This window comes from Pan troglodytes, chromosome X (assembly GCF_028858775.2).
Source record: "Pan troglodytes isolate AG18354 chromosome X, NHGRI_mPanTro3-v2.0_pri, whole genome shotgun sequence".
NCBI lineage: Eukaryota > Metazoa > Chordata > Mammalia > Primates > Hominidae > Pan > Pan troglodytes.
The window spans coordinates 75,463,093-75,482,388 of NC_072421.2; the positions used below are offsets into that span (position 1 = coordinate 75,463,093).

At 35.1% G+C, this 19,296-nt stretch overlaps 1 protein-coding gene across 1 annotated transcript in view; it reads right to left on the reverse strand.

Annotated features, from left to right (window-relative positions):
• The window catches only part of ATRX (ATRX chromatin remodeler), a gene marked incomplete at its 5' end in the record, with an annotated part of 213,219 nt that overhangs the window by 175,758 nt on the left and 18,165 nt on the right, over nt 1-19,296 (reverse strand). Inside the window, 7 exon segments of the mRNA NM_001009018.1 lie at nt 346-3,419; nt 3,765-3,832; nt 7,637-7,746; nt 12,647-12,760; nt 15,393-15,520; nt 16,398-16,450; nt 17,388-17,443. Of these exon segments, the coding sequence (NP_001009018.1) occupies nt 346-3,419; nt 3,765-3,832; nt 7,637-7,746; nt 12,647-12,760; nt 15,393-15,520; nt 16,398-16,450; nt 17,388-17,443 (3,603 nt within the window).

The following is a 19,296-nucleotide window of genomic DNA, read 5'->3' on the forward strand; positions in this document are numbered from 1 at the left end:
ACTTCCATTATATAACTTAATAGCTACTGAACCACTGGCACCAGTCTGCTTTTCCTTCTGCTCATTACTCCAGAGAAAAGCACTAAACATTGATAAAGAAATTTTGTCATTTACTCAACAAATTTGAGATCCCTGATACTGAATACTAGCAATGTTCAAAATATCTTCCAATGGCAGCATAAAAATAAATAGGGAAAATTTTTTAAATAAACTCCTAAATAATTTTTAAGTGGTATTCTCCTAAGTAGTAACCCTAAATTTGATTAGCTTCAGGGGAAATTAAACAATGTAGTAACTCAAGAGGGGGAAGTACAAATTATGAATTTTTTATTTATTTTTGCATACCTGAAGATTGGCAAAATCCAGTATGTGAAGACAGCACTAAATTTTCAGTCACAGGCTTAATTTTCTGTTCATCGCTGCTTCCCTCACCTATAGAATTCTGATCATCATCTTCTATATCAGAAGAAGATGAGGATGTAATGTCAGCTTGCTTCCTTTTAGTGCTTGTTCTTAGGGAGTTTCTCTTTTTCTCCTTGACAATGACTGCCTTCTTTTTAGATGAAGTTCTTTGCTGCTTCTTTTTATTATCTTCAGAACTTTCCTCAGCATCAGATGATGATGAGCCACTTTGTATTTCCTTAGTATTTCTCTTTGAACTTAAATTTCTTCTTTCCCTCAATTCTATTCTTTTCAGTCTCTTATCAGAAGAGTTACAACCATCTTCTTTCATGGAATATTTCTCAGTATCAGATGATGAACAATCTTGTCTCTTCCTTGAACTCTTTCCAAGCAACTTGCACCTTTTCTTCTCTCTACCATATGCTCCATTCTTACTCTTTTTATCCTCTGAAGAGTCACAACTATCTCCTTTCCCTGTTGACTTCTCAGCATAATCAGATAATTCATCCTTCTTTTTAGAAGTTTTATCTCTTATTTTTTTACTTTTCTTTTCTCCATCAGTTGTTCCATTCTTAATTTGTTTTATGCCCTTAGGAAAATGACAAATTTCTTCTCGCTCAGGTAACTTTTCAGTGCCATCAGATGAAGACTCATACTGTTGTTCCATTTTAATTACTTTTTTCTTAAAGTCTGAAGGTTTCTTTTTTTCTTCAGTTCCCTTTTTGCTCTGCTTTTTATCATCTTCGGAAGTTTCATCGCTCTGGTCTTTCTTTAGGAATTTCTCCGCAGTATCAGATAAGCCATCCTGTACTTTTTTACATGTTTTGGTTTTGAGATGCTTGCTCTTTTCTTTAGTTTCAGCAACTTTTCTAACTTCCAAAGAAGTAAAACTCTCCTCTTTCCCAGAAAACTTATCGACACCATCAGTGGAAGCACTTGCTTGCTGCTTCTTAGGAAGTCGATCTCTTAATTCCATGATGGTCGTGTCTTTATCAACTGTGCCTTCTGCTGAAGAGAAATTCTCTCTCTCTTGTTTCCTTTCAGCATCATCAGATGATCCTTCTTGTGAGGTCTTCAAATTTTTGTGCCCTTGATTATCCATTCCTTTTTTGCTGTGTTTCTCATCTTCAGAAGAGTCAAAATCTTTTGTATTTGGAATTCTTTTTTTGGTGGTTCTGGCAGCACCAATTTTACTCATGCTCTTTATCTCTTTTTCTAATTCTGAGTCATAATTAGAAGACTCAGACTGGGTTTGTCGTTTCTTTTTAGAAATTATAGAGCTCTTAGCTGATTTGCCCTTTTTAGTATCAAAATCTGAGCCAGATGTAGAACTTTTTCGTTTCCTTTTTCCTTTATCATCTTTCCCCGCCTGAGTCTTTAAATCATACAAAGTCTTATGGTTTGTATGAATTTCATTAATATCAGTATCTGAAGAAGAACTGTGACTCATCCTGCTCACCTCTTTGAGGATTGCTAGCATTTCATCAGAATCTGAATTTTGATCCACAGTCTCTGATTGCTTAGATTTTGGCAATTTATTAGGCTTAGGATTATCTATAGCACTGTCAGAAGAATTACGCTTATCCTTTTTTCTCACTGGAACTGATAGTTTTTGTTTCTCCTTAACTGTTTCATTACATTCTTCATCTGAATTAGATGTTACAGGGTTAGTTTCTGTCGGTCGCCTCAAGGGTGTAGTCTTTACACGTGGGGATCTTCGAAGATCAGATTCCTCTAAAAGTAATGAAACTTCATTTTCAACCAAATGCTCATTATCACTGTTTTCCTGTCCAAGTCCACATTTCTCTAACTTGGGGTTCAGACCACAACTTTTATAGCCATCTTTATCTTGTGGAACTTCCTGACAATCAGCACCTTTAATTGGGGAATTAGAAAGGGAAACAGGAGTGAGTTTAACATATAATTCTTTTGTTACTTTAGCTGTAGTTTTTGATTTAATACCTCCTCTGTTGTCTTTTGAAGAAATATTTAATTTTACAGATGAACTCTCCACTTCTTGTTCAGTTCCACTGCTGCCATCCCCTTGATGATCAACTGAACTCTGAACTTCCATAGCAGTCTCAAGATTCTCAAAAATGTCTTCTGGAACTGAGGAAGGAACAGACACAATATCCATGTCTAAATCTTCAGAAGTGTTGGCAGGTTCATATTGAGGTTCTTCTTTTCTATCAGATTTCTTATGTTCACCACCGGTACTTTTATTTGCTCTTTGTTCCTCTGTTGGAACATTCTGATCCATGTGCTCACTATCTACCTGTTTTCTTGAAAGTTTAGCTTCTGACTTTGAAATATCCTTCTTTTCCAAAGCACAAGGTTTTTCTCCTTTTCGTGCTTTTGTTTCAAACTTAGCATCTATGACTTTATGCTCTTTGGTATTTTTCTCTTTGTTTACAGCATCCATCGCTCGAAACTCCGAATTTAAGTCTTCTTCCAATGCAAGATGAGCCTTCTTAATATCAGCCAACACAGACTTAAAAGCCTTAAGCTGACGTAATTTTGTAGCAGAACTGATTTCTGAATTATCTGTTGCCTGCTTTAAAAATTTAACATAACTGGAGTTCATGTTGGCTGTGGTCTCAATCAGTTTTTTTGCCTTCTTAATCATCTCTTTGGGCACAATTAGTGCGGAATAAGAGTAGGTTACAGAGCCAGAACAGGAATCATCTAATTTCTTTTCTTCTCCATTACAATTTGAACTAGTCTTCTTTGGAGAAAATCTGGATGTATGTTCATATACTTTATTACTCTTTTCACTGTCAACTTTTATCTTCTTCTTATTTTGCTGCAACAACTGTTCTAAATTCTCAAATACGCTGTTACATGCAGTGACCAAGTCCAACAAAGGCTCTGGGTGACAAATGTAGCAATACCATTGGTTGTTTTCATCCATTATTGTGGACAACTCCTTTCGACCAAGGTTGCGTAGAATGCATTTCTTGCAGAAAGCATTATGGCAAAAGTCACAACAAATCAAGTTTCCACCTTCTGCACACCACCTGAAATGTTTTAAAGATTAAAACATTATTCCCTTTTTTCAGGAAACTGAAAAGATATGTAAAAAAATAAAAATAAACATTATTCCCAACAAAACTCATTTTAATCTCTTTGTTATAATGCAATTTAAATTTTACTGCCAGTAATTTTAGTGGTAATTTAGGTCATCTGCTTACTCTTTATTAGAAACTTAAACTAGACATAAATCCAGGGTTTTATGGAAAAGAACAACCTTTCATTAAAGACATCAATGATGATACTATGAAAGACAAACCTCATAAATGATTATGTAACAATTCCTCCCAAAAGTAGGAAACACTGAATGTTAGCTCATCTATATTACCTACCTACATTGTTCATCCATTCCATCTGAGTCACGGCTAATATCATCACTCATGTAATACTTAAAGCAATTCTATTAAAAGAAAAGAGGAAGGGGAAATTTAATTCGAAATTGATAACATTCATAAAGGACAAAAACTTTATTTTTGTAAGTAATTAAAAACACTGGGGAAAATCTCCAGGACACTGGTGTGGGCAAAGATTTATTGAGCATATTACACAAGCTCAGGCAACCAAAGCAAAAATTGGCAAATGAGATCACATCAAGTTAAAAAGCTTCTGCACGGCAAAGGATACAATCAACAAAATGAAAAGACAACCCACAGAATGGGAGAACATTTTGCAAAGTGCCCATCTGACAATGGATTAATAACCACAATATATAAAGAGCTCCAACAATTCTATAGGAAAAAATCAAATAATCCAATCAAAAAATGGGCAAAAGATTAGACTGGACATTTCTCCAAAGAAGACATACAAATGACAAACAGGCATATGAAAAGCTGCTCACCATCATTGATTATCAGAGAAATGTTAATCAAAACTATAATAAGATATCATCTCACCCCAGTTAAAATGGCTTATATCCAAAAGACAGGCAATAACAAATGCTGGCAAGGATGTGGAGAAAAGGGAACCCTTGTATACTGTTGGTAGGAATGTAAATGAGTACAATCACTATAGAAAACAGTTGGGAGATTCCTCAAAAAAACTAAAAATTGAGATACCGTATGATCCAGCAATCCACCTGCTGAGTATATACACAAAAGAAAGGAAATGAGTATATCAAAAAGATACTGGCACTCCTATGATTGTTGGGCCACTGTTTACAATAGCAAAGATTTGGAAGCAACCTAAGTGCCCATCAACAGATAAATAAATAAATAAAATGCGGTACATATACACAATGGAGTACTATTCAGCCATAAAAAAGAATGAGATCCTGTCATTTGCAACATGGAAGGAACTGGAGATCATTATGTTAAGTGAAATAAGCCAGGCACAGAAAGACAAACACTGCATGTTGTCACTTATAAGTGGGATCTAAAAATCAAAACAATTGAACTCATGGATGAACTAATGAAGGATGTCATGAAGGACAGTTACAAGAAGCTGGGAAAGGTAGTGAGGGGATAGGGAGGAGGTGGGGATGGTTAATGAGTACAAAAAAATACAAAGAATAAGACCTACTATTTAATAGCACAATAGGGTGACTACAGTCAATAGCAACTTAATTGTACATTTTTAAATAACTTAAAGAATGTAATTAGATTGCTTGTAACTCAAAGGATAAATGCTTGAGGGGATGGATACCCCATTTTCCACAATGTGCTTATTTTACATTGCACGCCAGTATTAAAACATCTCATGTATGCCATAAATATATACACCTACCGTGAACCCACAAAAATTTTAAAAATAAAAACAATTTTTTTTTAAAAAAGGGAGTATGTGTGCATGTTTCAGAGACTCAAAGCAAAAACACTGCACTACCGCAGCCGGGTACAGTGGCTCATGCCTATAATCCCAGCACTCTGGGAGGACGAGGAGGGTGGATCACCTGAGGTCAGGAGTTCAAGACCAGCCTGGCCAACATGGCGAAACCCAGTCTCTACTAAAAATACAAAAATTAGCCGGGCGTGGTGGCAAGCGCCTGTAATCCCAGCTATTCTAAAGGTTGAGGCAGGAGACTCACTTGAACCCTGAGGCGGAGGTTGCAGTGAGCCAAGATCACGCCATTGCACTCCAGCCTGGGCAACAGAGTGACACTCCGCCTCAAAAATAAATAAATAAATAAAATAAACACTGCTACCCACTACCCAATGTCTGTATTTTCCAGACATCTAACTATCTCAAGAATTAATGCCTTGAAACAGATTTCCATACACTCAAGTACCACTATTCCTTATTTAAAAGTGTATAAAAGATTTTTGGCTGGGTGTTTGGTGGCTCATGCCTGTAATCCCAGCACTTTGGGAGGTTGAGATGGGTGGATCACTTGAGGTCAGGAGTTCAAGACCAGCCTGGCCAACAGGGTAAAACCCCGTCTCTACTAAAAATACAAAAATTAGCCAGGTGTAGTAGTGGACACCTGTAATCCCAGCTACTCGAGAGGCTGAGGCAGGAGAATCACTTGACCCAGGAGGTAGATGTTGTCGTGAGCCAAGATCGCGCCACTGTACTCCAGCCTGGGCGACAGAGCAAGACTCTGTCTCAAAAAAAAAAAAAAAAAAAAAGTTTACAAAAGATTTTTAGTAAAGCTAATTTCTGGTCTCATACAACTAGCTACTAAAGCTCTACATAAAAATGTATTAGATGTGGGTACTTAACAATTTTAATAGCCACCATATACAAACAGCTACTATGTATACAGCTAAACAATTAATCTATATTATCTTTAAATACCAAATACCTACCATGCAAGGTAGGACATATTATGAGAGAAAAGGCTAACTTTCATTAATATGTAAATAAATCTAAAGTCATACAACTAGTAAGAGGCAAAGCTGTTATTCAAATCCAAGTTTGACTGACTTCAAAGTCTTTCCAGTGGGACTGCAGAAAGGGAAAAGGTGCTCACTGATACAAACTACCGATTACTGAAATGGCCTAGGCTCAACAGACTAGTTCTTGAAAAAAGACAATCACATAGATAAGAAAACAGAAAGGCAAATACATGTCACAAATCCAGCAATATTAGATTCTACTGTCACAATTTAAAATGAAACTCTCTAATACATACCCTAGATAGGCCCCTGGCTGAACTGAATTCAAGGAAAGGAGGGATACAAATTGCTAAAGAACAAAGTACAGTTCATTTAAGCATGTCTGAATCTATCAAAAATTCATGCAAGAAAAGATCTAGAGCTAGAATTCCAAGGAAAACATGGCCTGCCACTGCATTTCAAAGGCAGCTTTTTATTGGGAAACAAACTAACATAGGATTAATCTTAGCAGGAATATGAGTTAAGAAAACCATAGCCTTGACATTTATAGGTAGGTAGGTAGTTACTGAGACGAAATTTCCCTCTTGTTGTCCAGGCTGGAGTACAATGGCGCGATCTCGACTCGCTGCAACCTCCACCTCCCGGGTTCAAGCGATTCTCCTGCCTCAGTCTCCCAAGTAGCTGGGATTACAGGGACCCGCCACCATGCCCGGCTAATTTTTTGTATTTTTAGTAGACATGGGGTTTCACCATGTTAGCCAGGCTGGTCTCGAACTCCTGACCTCAGGAGATCCACCTGCCTCAGCATCCCAAAGTGCTAGGATTACAAGCATGAGCCACCATGCCAGGCCCACATTTATTGATATTTAAAATTAACTCCAAGGTATTACTAACAAAAAAGTGGCACAGACTGTTAAAATTATAATCAACACATAAAAAACATTTTTAATTCTATCATCTCCAAGTTATGTCAAAACCCTGCTCCACATAGATAGTTTACATTTGGGGAAGTAGGATATATAAGGGGAAAGATTATAAAACACAAACATTACACACATCCACTCTTGAGATTTTCAAACACACCAAGCTCTCCCTCAACTACCAGTATCTGAATACTATGTTGCCTCTTCCCAGAACATGATGAACCAATCTCACTTACCAGGCTGATTCTTATTCATATTTCACATACAGCTTTCCACTAGAAAGCCATCCAAATCCTATTTACACAGGCTTCCGGTGTGCTCCCATAATCACAGTATCTCCCCTATCATGACACTTAGGCTTTGTACGTCTATTTTCCCCACTATAGTAGAAGTCTTCCAAGGGCAGATACCATTTCCATCTTTCTTCAAGACTGTGCCCTCAAAGGCCTGGTATATGGTAAGCATTCAAATATTTACGGTATGAAATATCAACAGATCATTACATACCTTACAAATAAGAACTTGCAATGAAGGGTGTCTATAAATGGAATCTTTTTGAAAATGATTGACCTGTTGTCCACAAGCAGTGCAGCTCACAATCCCATGAAGCCCATCTTCTAGGAGAAAGGAGTGGCTATTATTCACACATTTATACACAGAAAAAGATACTTACTTTAGTCAGCATTTTGTAACTTTTGTATTAGACATGAAATACCTCATAATCCTTAGAAAAATGGCATATTGGACACAAGTAAAAAAGGTTAATATTTTATCGACTTACTAAGCACATGACAACCTTGGCAAATTCCAAGTTACAAATCCTAATTGTTTCCTTTTACAGATGCAAATGCCATTTTTTACAACTTGAAATAACATTAAGAGAACCCATAAAAAGTTCTAAAACTAGGGGCCAAGAGCTCTTATTTTGTTATTGCTTTGCAAATAAATTCAGTATCAGTCCTTAAAGAATGGGGAAGTAAGTAACATATACAGAACAGATTCTTTTGCAATCCTACACTTAAGTATGCCATAAAGGTTTTTATTCTCATTGGAATTGTCTGCACAGATCCTATCAATATGGTATGTAAAAACTTGGTAATTTTATGATATTACCAATTTCCTTGCTAATATTTACTTCAACACTATACATAAATTGTCATTAACCTGCCTTTTTTCTATGTGTACTCCACTATCCACTCCATATCAATACTGTCTACTATTTCCAAATAAAGACAAACAAGACATTGCAGGTATATCTATTTTGGCAGCAAAACATCAGAACGACTGGGGGAAAAAGGCAGAGTCCCATTCTGTACTGTCTCCTGAAAAACAGACTGAAGAAAACCTACAGAAACCTCTCCAGCCTCCCTCTTGTCCCTAGTTCTGCTAAGGCAGTGTTTCACACCCTGAGCTAAACATTAGAGTCATCTGAAGAATCTTTTTAAAAACAGCCATTCCCACCCCTAAACCACTGAATTAAAATCTCTCAGGCATTTTCTTAAAGTTTCAAAGATGATCCTGATGTGCAACCAAGACCTTGATCAAAATAAGATGGTAGATTATAATTCAGAAGAAGTCACTCAAAATGCTTACATTCACAAATAAAAAGGAGACAACTAAAAAACAAATTGGCTCCATCCTTAAATAAAAAACAAAACATCACATATATTTTTCACCCTTTTAATTTTCTCTTTTGGGTTTCTGTTAGGTTTAAGGTCCAAAGCGCCATGGACCCAAATATTATCATGAATATTTTTATTTGTAGAAACTTTAAAAAAACTTTTAAGAGCTAGAGTCTCACTCTGTCACCTAGGCTGGAATGCAATGGTGCAAATTCAGCTCACTGCAGCCTCTACCTCCCAGGCTCAAGCAATCCTCCTACCTCAGCCTCCTGAGTAGCTGGGACTATAGGCATACACCACTACACCCAGCTAATTCTTTTTAAAGACTGGGTCTCACTGTGTTGCCCAGGCTGGTCTCCAACTCCTGGGCTCAAGCAATCTTCTGGCCTCAGCCTCCCAAAGTGCTGGGATTACAGGTGTGAGCCACCACACCTAGACAGAAGCTAAAAACGTTAATGTATAAGAACACCATCATACTTTTTTAGAAGATAAAAGTAAACTTGAAGGTTTACTATTTATGTTGCTAATATTTTTATTTTTTTTTTTTTAATTTTAAAGATGGGGTCTCAATCCATCACCCAGACTGGAGTACAATGGCACAATTATAAATCACTGTAGCCTCAAACGCCTGAGTTCAAGCAATCCTCCTATCTCAACCTACCTAATAGCAGGCATTACAAGCCTAATGTATTATGATCACATTATTTACAAACACCAGTTTGATCTTGGGTATTCATATATTCTGTATTTGTTTTAACAGAAACAAATATACCACAGCATACTTTTTCATTTCAAATAATGATTTCATTCAGATAAACTAACAAGATAAATAAAATGTAGAATCTGAATGTTCATCCAGTGTTAAGTAATACTTACTAAGTATCTTCTATGTGCTTTGGTGCATACATCGCTCAAGAATTAAACAAAACTAGGTAATTCTTTGGAGATTTTCTCCCACATGTGCACAAGGAATCAAATATAAGGATATTCACCACAGCACTAATTAGAAAATTAGAAAATGAAAAATTGGGAATAACTTCCTATGTGGGAAATGAATAGTGGCTTATTGATATAACATAATTCTATAGAGCAGTGAAAAATAAACAAACTAGATGTACATTTACTGACATGAATACAATTCAAAAACAATGTTAAATGAAAAACGTTCCCAAATGATATATACAGCATATTATTTTGTTATACTTTTAAATGAAAAATGTTTTATGAATACATATATAAAAAACATAGAAAAACATGCACACACATGCACATGCATAAAACTTCAATATAATCATTACCTGTGGGGTGGGAAGAAGGGGAAATGGATGAGAGTAGGACTGAACCAATATTTTACTTAAGTGAGATCTGAAGCAAATATGGTAAAATGTTGAAATGTTACTTTATGTACTTGTTGCTGTATACATGTTTAAATTTTTTATTTTTAATTATGAAATATATTTAAAATTGTAACACAGGGTATAAATGGAAAAGAGGCATTTTCGTTTCTGAGCTCAATAGATTTTAATGGTTTTAAATAGAACAAAATTATTGTGTCATGTAAAAAAGTTAGGTGTAAAATATACTTTCTAACAATTAAACTGGGAAGAGAATGTCAAAATAGGGTATGATACTGAAAATTTTTTAAAAAATCAGCTCCTGAAATGTTAACTTTAACCATATCTTTGTGTTATAATATTATTCCAAATCAATATAAGACTTTATATATTGTCTTACATTCTTGTAATGTCTTACATTTCTTGTAATACAAGAAAGTTTACATTCTTGACAGTTTCCTAAGTTAGGCTTCAATTTGGAACTAGCTTTCTTAAAAAGTTTAAATATTAACTACACCAATTCAGTATTTCAGATCACCAATTTATCTATATATGTGTATATAAAGTAAACCTAGTGTTAAATTTCCTGTGTGATTTCTGACAGCTTAAAAATGTAACAAATCATTAAGATGAAAATAGACGTGAAAGATTTAAGTGCTACTGATGGCTATAAATGCATGTATTCCCTTAAGCGTGATACCAAAACATTCCTACACAGAACATTCAATAAAATGTTCCTGAAACTTATCAGCTGAGACCAAATGTCAGCGGCATACCAAAGTGGCACTAGGAATACCCTCGTCAACAACAGTGGTTCTTTTATTCTTTCAGCCCTTATCCACATTTCAGACACTGACTGCTACAGGGTCCCTTCCCAAAAATAACACCATTTAGACACTCTGTACACTAAGTGTACACAATGCAGAACACTTAGTTATTTGTCTTCTCTAGAGAACCTATGATCAGAGGAAAGAAACTCTTACTACTGATCTTTACCATCACTTTATAATTGAGGATTCTCTTAAATTTTAAGACTACTACCTTAGCTTTAATGAGCTCTGTTGCTGCAATGGCAGTTTCCCTACCATGAACTAGATTCTCAGAAAGATTCCTTATGCTCAAAAGGAGTTGACTACCCCTTTGTGGACAAAAGACTAAATAATATTTCCTTTATTTTTGCCAACAATCTTACAAATTATTTAATCGGAAAATGAATATATAAAATATGTTATAAAAATAGATATATTTTACTGGTTCCAGCAAGATAATCATAGCATTAAAATAAAAATCCACACAAAATTTCACCAATATAAGAACTTCACTATAATTTCACAATTATATAATCTGATCAATATTAAATGGATATGCTTTCACTACACTTCTACTTAGAAATTTAGTGTCATGTTCTATCATTTGGAGAGTCATTCCTTTTATAGTTATGAATTCTGGCTTTATTAAGCTGCCCCAAAATATATATAGGCACCATTTAAGAATCACACACAAACAAGTGGGACACATAGTCCACTATTATTTCTAAATGAATCCTTCTGATGCAAACTTTTTATAGATGGTTAGCCAATATTAGAGAGAGTGTGTGTGTGTGTGTGTGTGTGTGTGTGTGTGTGTGTGTTTTAATTTTTTTGAGACAGGGTCTCACTCTGTCATCCAGGCTGCAGTGCAGTGGTGCAATCACGGCTCACTGCAGCCTCGATCACCTGGGCTCAAGTGATCCTCCCACCTCAGCCTCCAGAATAGCTAGGACTACAGGCATGCGCCGCTATGTCCAGCTGATATTTTTATTTTTTGTAGATATGGGGTCTCACCATATTGCCCAAGCTGGTCTCGAACTCCAGGACTCAAGTAATTCTCCTGCCTTGGCTTCCTAAAGTGCTGGTATTACAGGTGTGAGTCATCACTCCCCACCGTTTGTGTGTTTAAGGGAAGATAGACAGACAAAGGGAGAGGTGCCTCTGGAAGACAGAGGGAGGGTTATCAGCTCTAGCTCCCTACTCCTTCCTACTTATGTCCATGTTGCCATTCTTAGATTAGTGGATTTGAAACTTCAGTGTACACAAGAACAAACTGGAGTACATTCTTGACCTCATCAACAGAAATTCTAATTTGTGAGGAGTGGAGTCAAGGGACTTGCATTTATAATACCCCAACTAATACTAATGCAGATGTACGTCACTCTATCCAACTCTAAATATATATAAAGTTACCTGTAGGCCACAGACAAGATTTTGCATGAATCTAAAATTCTTTCAGGGTTGGGGGGAAAACATAGTATTATGGCATATATGTATTATAGAACATGTGGAAGAAGGAAATGCTACGCTTCTTGAGATAACTTAATAGCCACTGAAGGCAAAGGTGTTTCGATAAATGGTGCTTAACCTTTTCTGCTTCAGAGCTCAGAGAGAAACAGAAGTTATATTTAAGTAGTGCTTTTAATAAACAAAAGGCAGAAAAGTGGAGGTATTTTTAGTAAGCACATCCGATTTTCCAATATGGTCATAAACAGCAATTTAAATTCATGTTTCATTTTCACTTGTATTTACCTCCGCGTTTTTTGAGATTTTCAGTTTTCATTTTACTTCTGCTTCTAAATTCAGGCCCTTTAAAATCATCTTTGTCTTCATTCAGCACTGGCTCTGGCTGTACAATCACTGTACCTAGAATGATTTCATTTAAAAAACCATTACACATATTAAATGTGCAAGTGAAGTACAAGACTTCAGTTCAGATAAAGCCAACATTGCTGGTACATAGTTTGTTTCTTTCAAGCTTTAGATATTGGTGTAAGGACCTCACAAAAGTAAATAAAACAGGGAAATAGTAAAAGGGCCAGGTGTCAACAGTTTATTTGTTGAAATATAGTTCATAAAAACAGGAAAGGGAGGTATTATGGAGTGATTACAAAACAAATGTGTGAATCAAACAGAAAGCCTCAACCCAGTTCTGAATTTTTATAGTGCCTATCACAAAAGCTGTTATGAATATGAACATCTATGCTAAGTTCCATAAAGAATTCATAAAATATGTGGTTCAGAGGGAAAAAATTTTTAAAGACATCCTATTTTCATAATCGAAATCATAAACTCAGAAAGATTTTTAAGGGTAGTTTTATATTGCAAGGGAGGGGTATTGGTGGGGGAAATGAAGTTCATTCTATTACTCCTGTATCTATACTGCAGCATTTCCCAACTGGTATGTCAAAGTTTCACTACTCTGTAAAGTCCTTAAAGAGTTTTAACAGATTAAGATACTTTAGCTGAAGTACCCTAACAATAAATTGTAGAATGAGATCATTTGTTGATCCCTATGTTAATATTTTAGAAAGAATGTCCTTCCTTAACTATAAAACATGTGAATTGAAGAGAGAGGCTGTCAATTTAAGTTTTCATTAGTTCTCTCAAGAGCAAATAAGACAGGCATAGTAAAAAGGGTTTAGGTTTCAATGTTTACCTACATTGCTGGGCTTAGTAACTGGCTATCATTGGCAACAATTAAGGAAAAAAAAAGCAGGTAGTCACCAGGGGCTTTCTCTGAAATATGGCTCTATGTTATTCAACAAGCAAATTTTGACAAGTTATAGCATCTAGTTGTTAAATGAGTTTCTGAGTCTCTGAAAGGGGGGGGAGGACACAGATGATTGAGATTTTACAGATTGTAGTAAAATTAAATAATCCCCACCAAAAAAAAGTTATTCACAGCAATCATTGCATGTAGACACTCAGAGAAGCCCCAGCATTTGAAAAGAACTAAAGATTTTAAATTAACAACAACGACAAAAAAAAAAAAAAACTGAATTCTCCCTAGATTTCTTCTAGGGAGAATTGGAAGCAAAGCAGCAGAGTGAAAAGAGCACTCACTAGGCTTTGGATTCAAGCAGACCTGGGTTGAAATCTTAGCTTCTCAATTTAAAGCTGAAAAAGTTCCTTGGGTTCTGAATTTGTTCCTTTATCTCTACAAGCAAAATAATAACTACCTTACAGTGTTGTTTTGAGGATTAAAGGAGTTAATTCTGTAAGAGCCTGGTACTTATACATACTCAATAAATATTACAACAATAATATAAACACCCAAATTTAACCTTATGAAACGGGTCTGTTTTTGTTTTGGTCTGACAGAATTAGGCATAGTTCAGGTTAGTAACATCATATGCTGACTTTCTTCCACAGTACAATTAAAACAAAAGTTTGAATTCCTATTTCTTACATCATAAACACTCCCAGTGACAACCACTGAGAATGTAAAAATCCAAAGTAAGTCACCACCTATGGGACTTAGACTCCCATGTTAGTTGTTTCTGCCCTTGGCCACCAAAACCATTATATAAAATTGTCATAAATGATTTGCAAAACTAAGTAAGCGGTAGGCCCCTATCTCTCTTCTTTCATTAATTTCCTTTCCTCATTTCATTTATCACCTTTTGTAACTTCTAATTTATCCTAGTCAAGGAAAGTCCCATCCCTCCTACCTACTGTATTTTTTAAACTTCCATAATCTGAAAATATGTCATAAAAACATAGACAGGGAACAAGGTTTAATAAGCACTGCTGTAAAAGATCTATGAGAATGAATTTGAAAAATGTGCCAAGAGACTACAACATATTATTTAACAAAGAGAAAAAATCTAAAATTTGACTCTTTGAACCAAGTTCCCTGTCATTCTCATCATCCAATTATATTGCTCTCAGACTTGAGCTATGAAGAGTCCAAGATATTCATTTGGCTATTGTTCCCTATTCTTATTAACAAGGTTTTATGGTTAGAACTTCAACAGTTGAGAGGTATGTGACAAAGTTTTTTTAAAAAGATAACAGCAAGAAATACAACTAAATCTATCTATGATAGTTAACTTCAGCTTTTAGCCTTAGGGAATTTAAGAATGCAATAAGACTAAACTAGACTGTACATGATTTTTAAGTTTTCAGGAACAGTCATTACATTTTTGTATAAAGCAAGCACATTAACATTGACTGAACCAAAACCTAATATATTAAATTTTTAAACCTGCTTACACACTGAAGTATAATTTGGAAACTAAAGCCCCTTGTCTAAAACTCAAAGGAAAGAAAAAAATAGATTTCATTTTTTACAAAACTAACTGAATATTCCAAATTTTTAACTTCAATAACACATATTATCATTGGCATACAAATATATTTCTAGACAGCCACTAGGAAAATGCCATGTTTGGTCGTTTGTACATAGTTAACAGTAATCAAGTTCCAATTTTATAAAAATGATGTTTAAAAATTCATTTCAACTTTAACTTCATGAAAAATTAACACACATTACCTTTTGGCAAGCTCTGCATAGTAATATCATTTTCTGAATTTTCATTAGACGCATCTTCATTTACAGTTTCATCATCCAAAGGTTTTTCATCATCTGATTCTACATACTTTGTTACAATTGAAGGTTTCCTATGAAAGAATTAAGTTCATAGAATTATGAATGTTTCTGACAACTGGAACAATACCCAAAGAACATAAATAACATGTTGAGATTGAGCAGTGGGTCTCAACAAGGAAGCACATCAGAATCACCTAGGGAAGCATGTATGTCTATACCATATCACTGAAGATTATGATTCAGTAGGTCTGGAGCAGGACCAAGGCATATGCATTCTGAAAAAGCTACCAGGGAGACCCTGGAGGACACTCTTCTTTAAGAATCACTACTTCAGAGAATAAATTAATATCAAACAAGCTTGGTTTTTAAGAGACATTCCCACTGGTTAGAAACAATGAAAGTCCAATAGACTAAGCGGCAAACTTCTAATAACAATTATACTGCATAGTATATTGGGTACTATATTATGTTAGAAAAGTTTCAGTTTTTATGTATGACTTGAGTTGACAATTTAGCAGAAAAAAGTGTTTTTTACCACTCTTTTTTCTCCTTATAACTTACAACTATGATGACTAACTCCCCATCCTAGACAATTTCATATAACCCAAAAAACCCACTGCCTCATAGGCATTCAACAATTATTTTGTCCTTTTTCAAGGACATATATTGTCTAATGAAATAAACTACATATTGCAAGGGCCACTAATATATAATAAATCCTTAAAAACCCTTTAGAATTCAAAGTTAGAATGAATAATAATTGTTGAAATCAGGTGATAGATACAAAGGGATTCATTATATTATGCTAATCATTTTCAAATATGTATATTTGTATAGAATAGTTAACTCAGAATAGTGGTTGACATGAGTTCAGAAAAAACATGGTTTTAGAAACAGAAAATAACCTGAAAAAGAAAATAACTTTTTGTCCCTTCAACATCAACCAACCTCTTTGATCGTGACGATCCTGAAGACTTGGATTTTTCTGAAGAGCTAGTTCCCTAGATGTGAGACATAAATATAAAAGTGAATAAAATTCTCGAAACGGCATCCCTACAATTAGCTATTTCCCTATAGCAACTTCAATACAGTGATATAATGAGATGCTATTTATGTGCCTAGAATATTTTTCTAAAAGGAACTTCAAAAACTAATTCTCTACCACATAAGGAACACAGATGCAAAAAAATAAAAATTAAAACTAATTCTCATTTACTGCCAGGTTTCCTTGGCTGAAGATTAAATTTCTCGTTTTTTACATGGTTGCTGTGGCATGCTGCGGGGAATACACTGCTGCAAAATGATCATGGCCCCAGTCAACAAAGACAAAACAAAGATGCAGAAGTAATCAGATCTCAACAGAAGTAGGGAGTTTCAAGGATCTAAATATGTTTCATTCTTCTCTAAGCTAACATATGGCATGAACTAACTTCTACAACTTGCTTTGAGATACTAAACTTACCCTCATTTTGCCAGTATAATCAATATATTTTACTGGATTCAGTTTTTTTTATAGTAGGTCAAAAAATTCCCAAAACCACAGTTGTAGACCTGTGTATCAGGCAAAGGACCTTGTTATGAGTTGCTATAATAATGCTTAGCAGACTCTAGATACCAAGTTTTGAGAGATTTCACAACCATGGAGTTCATGCCCTTAACATCCACCTCAAAAACCTTTGGGGCAATATAAAGACAGTTTAATATCTATCTGTTGGAAGTCTTCAGTTGTCTGACTTTAGGTAAACCACTGAAGTGAACCACAACAATAACAGAAACAATGAACACCTGTTCTCAAACTGGAAAACAACGAAACTGAAGTATAATGACAACTGAGTATCAGTAGCCTTCGACACATACATGTGTCCAGAAGCAATCTAAAGACATATGCTCTAGTTGGTTAATCATAACTAACAAATATCTCTAAATAATTATCCTTACCTCTTCCTTGCTGTTTTCCATCATATCAGAGTTACTTCCAGAACCACTGATTTTATCTAAAAAAGAAGAAATAAAGAACATTATTTATCTCTTCGATGCATTATCAAACAGAACATCAATACCTATAACTCCACAAACCCATTCTCACACTATGAAGTCTGGCAGTATTGTTAACATACTACTCACATTAAAATATTCCTAGAAGTGTTCTTTCACTAGAATCACTCTCCTTTTGCATACTAACCCCTCCTTATAAAGCATGAAATCTCTGTAAAGATTACTTTGGTATAAAAACATTTCCTGTTGTAGTTTATAAATATTGCGAGACATTTCCCAGCAGAAGAAAATTTAAACTATTACACTAAAAATAAAAAACATACTACCAATAAAGTATATTTCATTTTACCATAAAATACTGGGAAAATAAGAGCAAACTAAACCAAAATCAAGGAGAAGGAAATAATAAAGATTATGGCAGAAATTCATGAAACTAATGAAATAGGAAATAGAAAAGCAATAGAAAAAAAAAAAATCAATAAAACCAAAGAGTAGTTCTTTTCCTTTTCCTCCTTTTTTTTTAGAGATAGGGTCTCACTCCATTGTCCATACTGGAGTGCAGAGGTGCTATCATGGTTCACTTTAGCCTCAACCTCCCGGGTTCAGGTGATCCTCCCCTCTAAGCCTCCCAGGTAGCTGGGACTACAGGCGCACACCACCACACCCGGCTAATTTTTTGTGGAGATGGGGTTTTGTCATGTTGCCCAGGCTGGTCTCTAACTCCTGGGTTCAAGTGGTCTGCCCACCTTGGCCTCCCAAAGTGCTGAGATTGCGGGCGTGAGCCACAGGCACCTGGCCAAAAACTAATTCTTTAAAAAGATGATCAAAGAGGACCTTGGCCATGAAAGTTGGAATCTGCTAGGGATTGTGTAACAACTTACCTGTGGGGGAAGAAAAGATGGACAAACTTTAGGGTAGACTGACCAAGAAAAAAAAGAAACAAGACTCAAGTTACTAGAATCAGAAATGAAAAAGAGGACATTACTACTAATCTTACTGAAATAAACGGATTATAAAGGAATACTATGAACAACTGTGTGCTAAAAAATTAAATAACTTACATGAAATGAACAAATTCCGAAACACAAACTACTAAAACTGACTCAAGAAGAAACAGGTGTGAACAGACCTGTAACAATTGATGAGATTAAATTAGCAATAAAAAAAGCTACCCATAAAGAAAAGGCCCAAATGTTCTCACCACTTAATTATAACAAACATTTAAAAAAGGACTAATACCAATCCTTCACAAACTCTTCTAAAAAACAGAAAAGGAGGCAACATTTCCCAACTCATTTTATGAAAACAGTATTGCCCTGATATAAAAAATATATCACAAATAGAGAAAACTACAGGCAAGTATCACTTATGAATATAGATGCAAAAGTCCACAAAAATATTAGAAAACTTCAAATCAGAAGACAGGCTAGAGACTGGGAGAAAATCTTCACAAAGTACACATCTGATAAAAGACAATTATCCAAACTATAAAAAGAATGCTTAAAACTCAACAATAAAACAAACAACATGATTTTAAAGCAAGGAAAAAAAAAGAAATATGTGAACAGACACCTCACCAAAAAAGATATACAGACGCAAATAAGCACATGAAAAAATGCTCAACATGTCATTAGGGAATTGCAAATTAAAACAATATACCCCTGCATGCCTATTAGAATAGCCAAAATCCAGAACACTGACTACACCAAAACTGCTGAGAAGCATATGGAGCAAAAGAAACTATCATTTATTGCTGGTGGGAATGCAAAATGATACAGCCACTCAGGAAAACAGTTCAGCAATTTCTTACAAAACTAAGCATACCATATATAAAGCAGCAATCACACTCCTT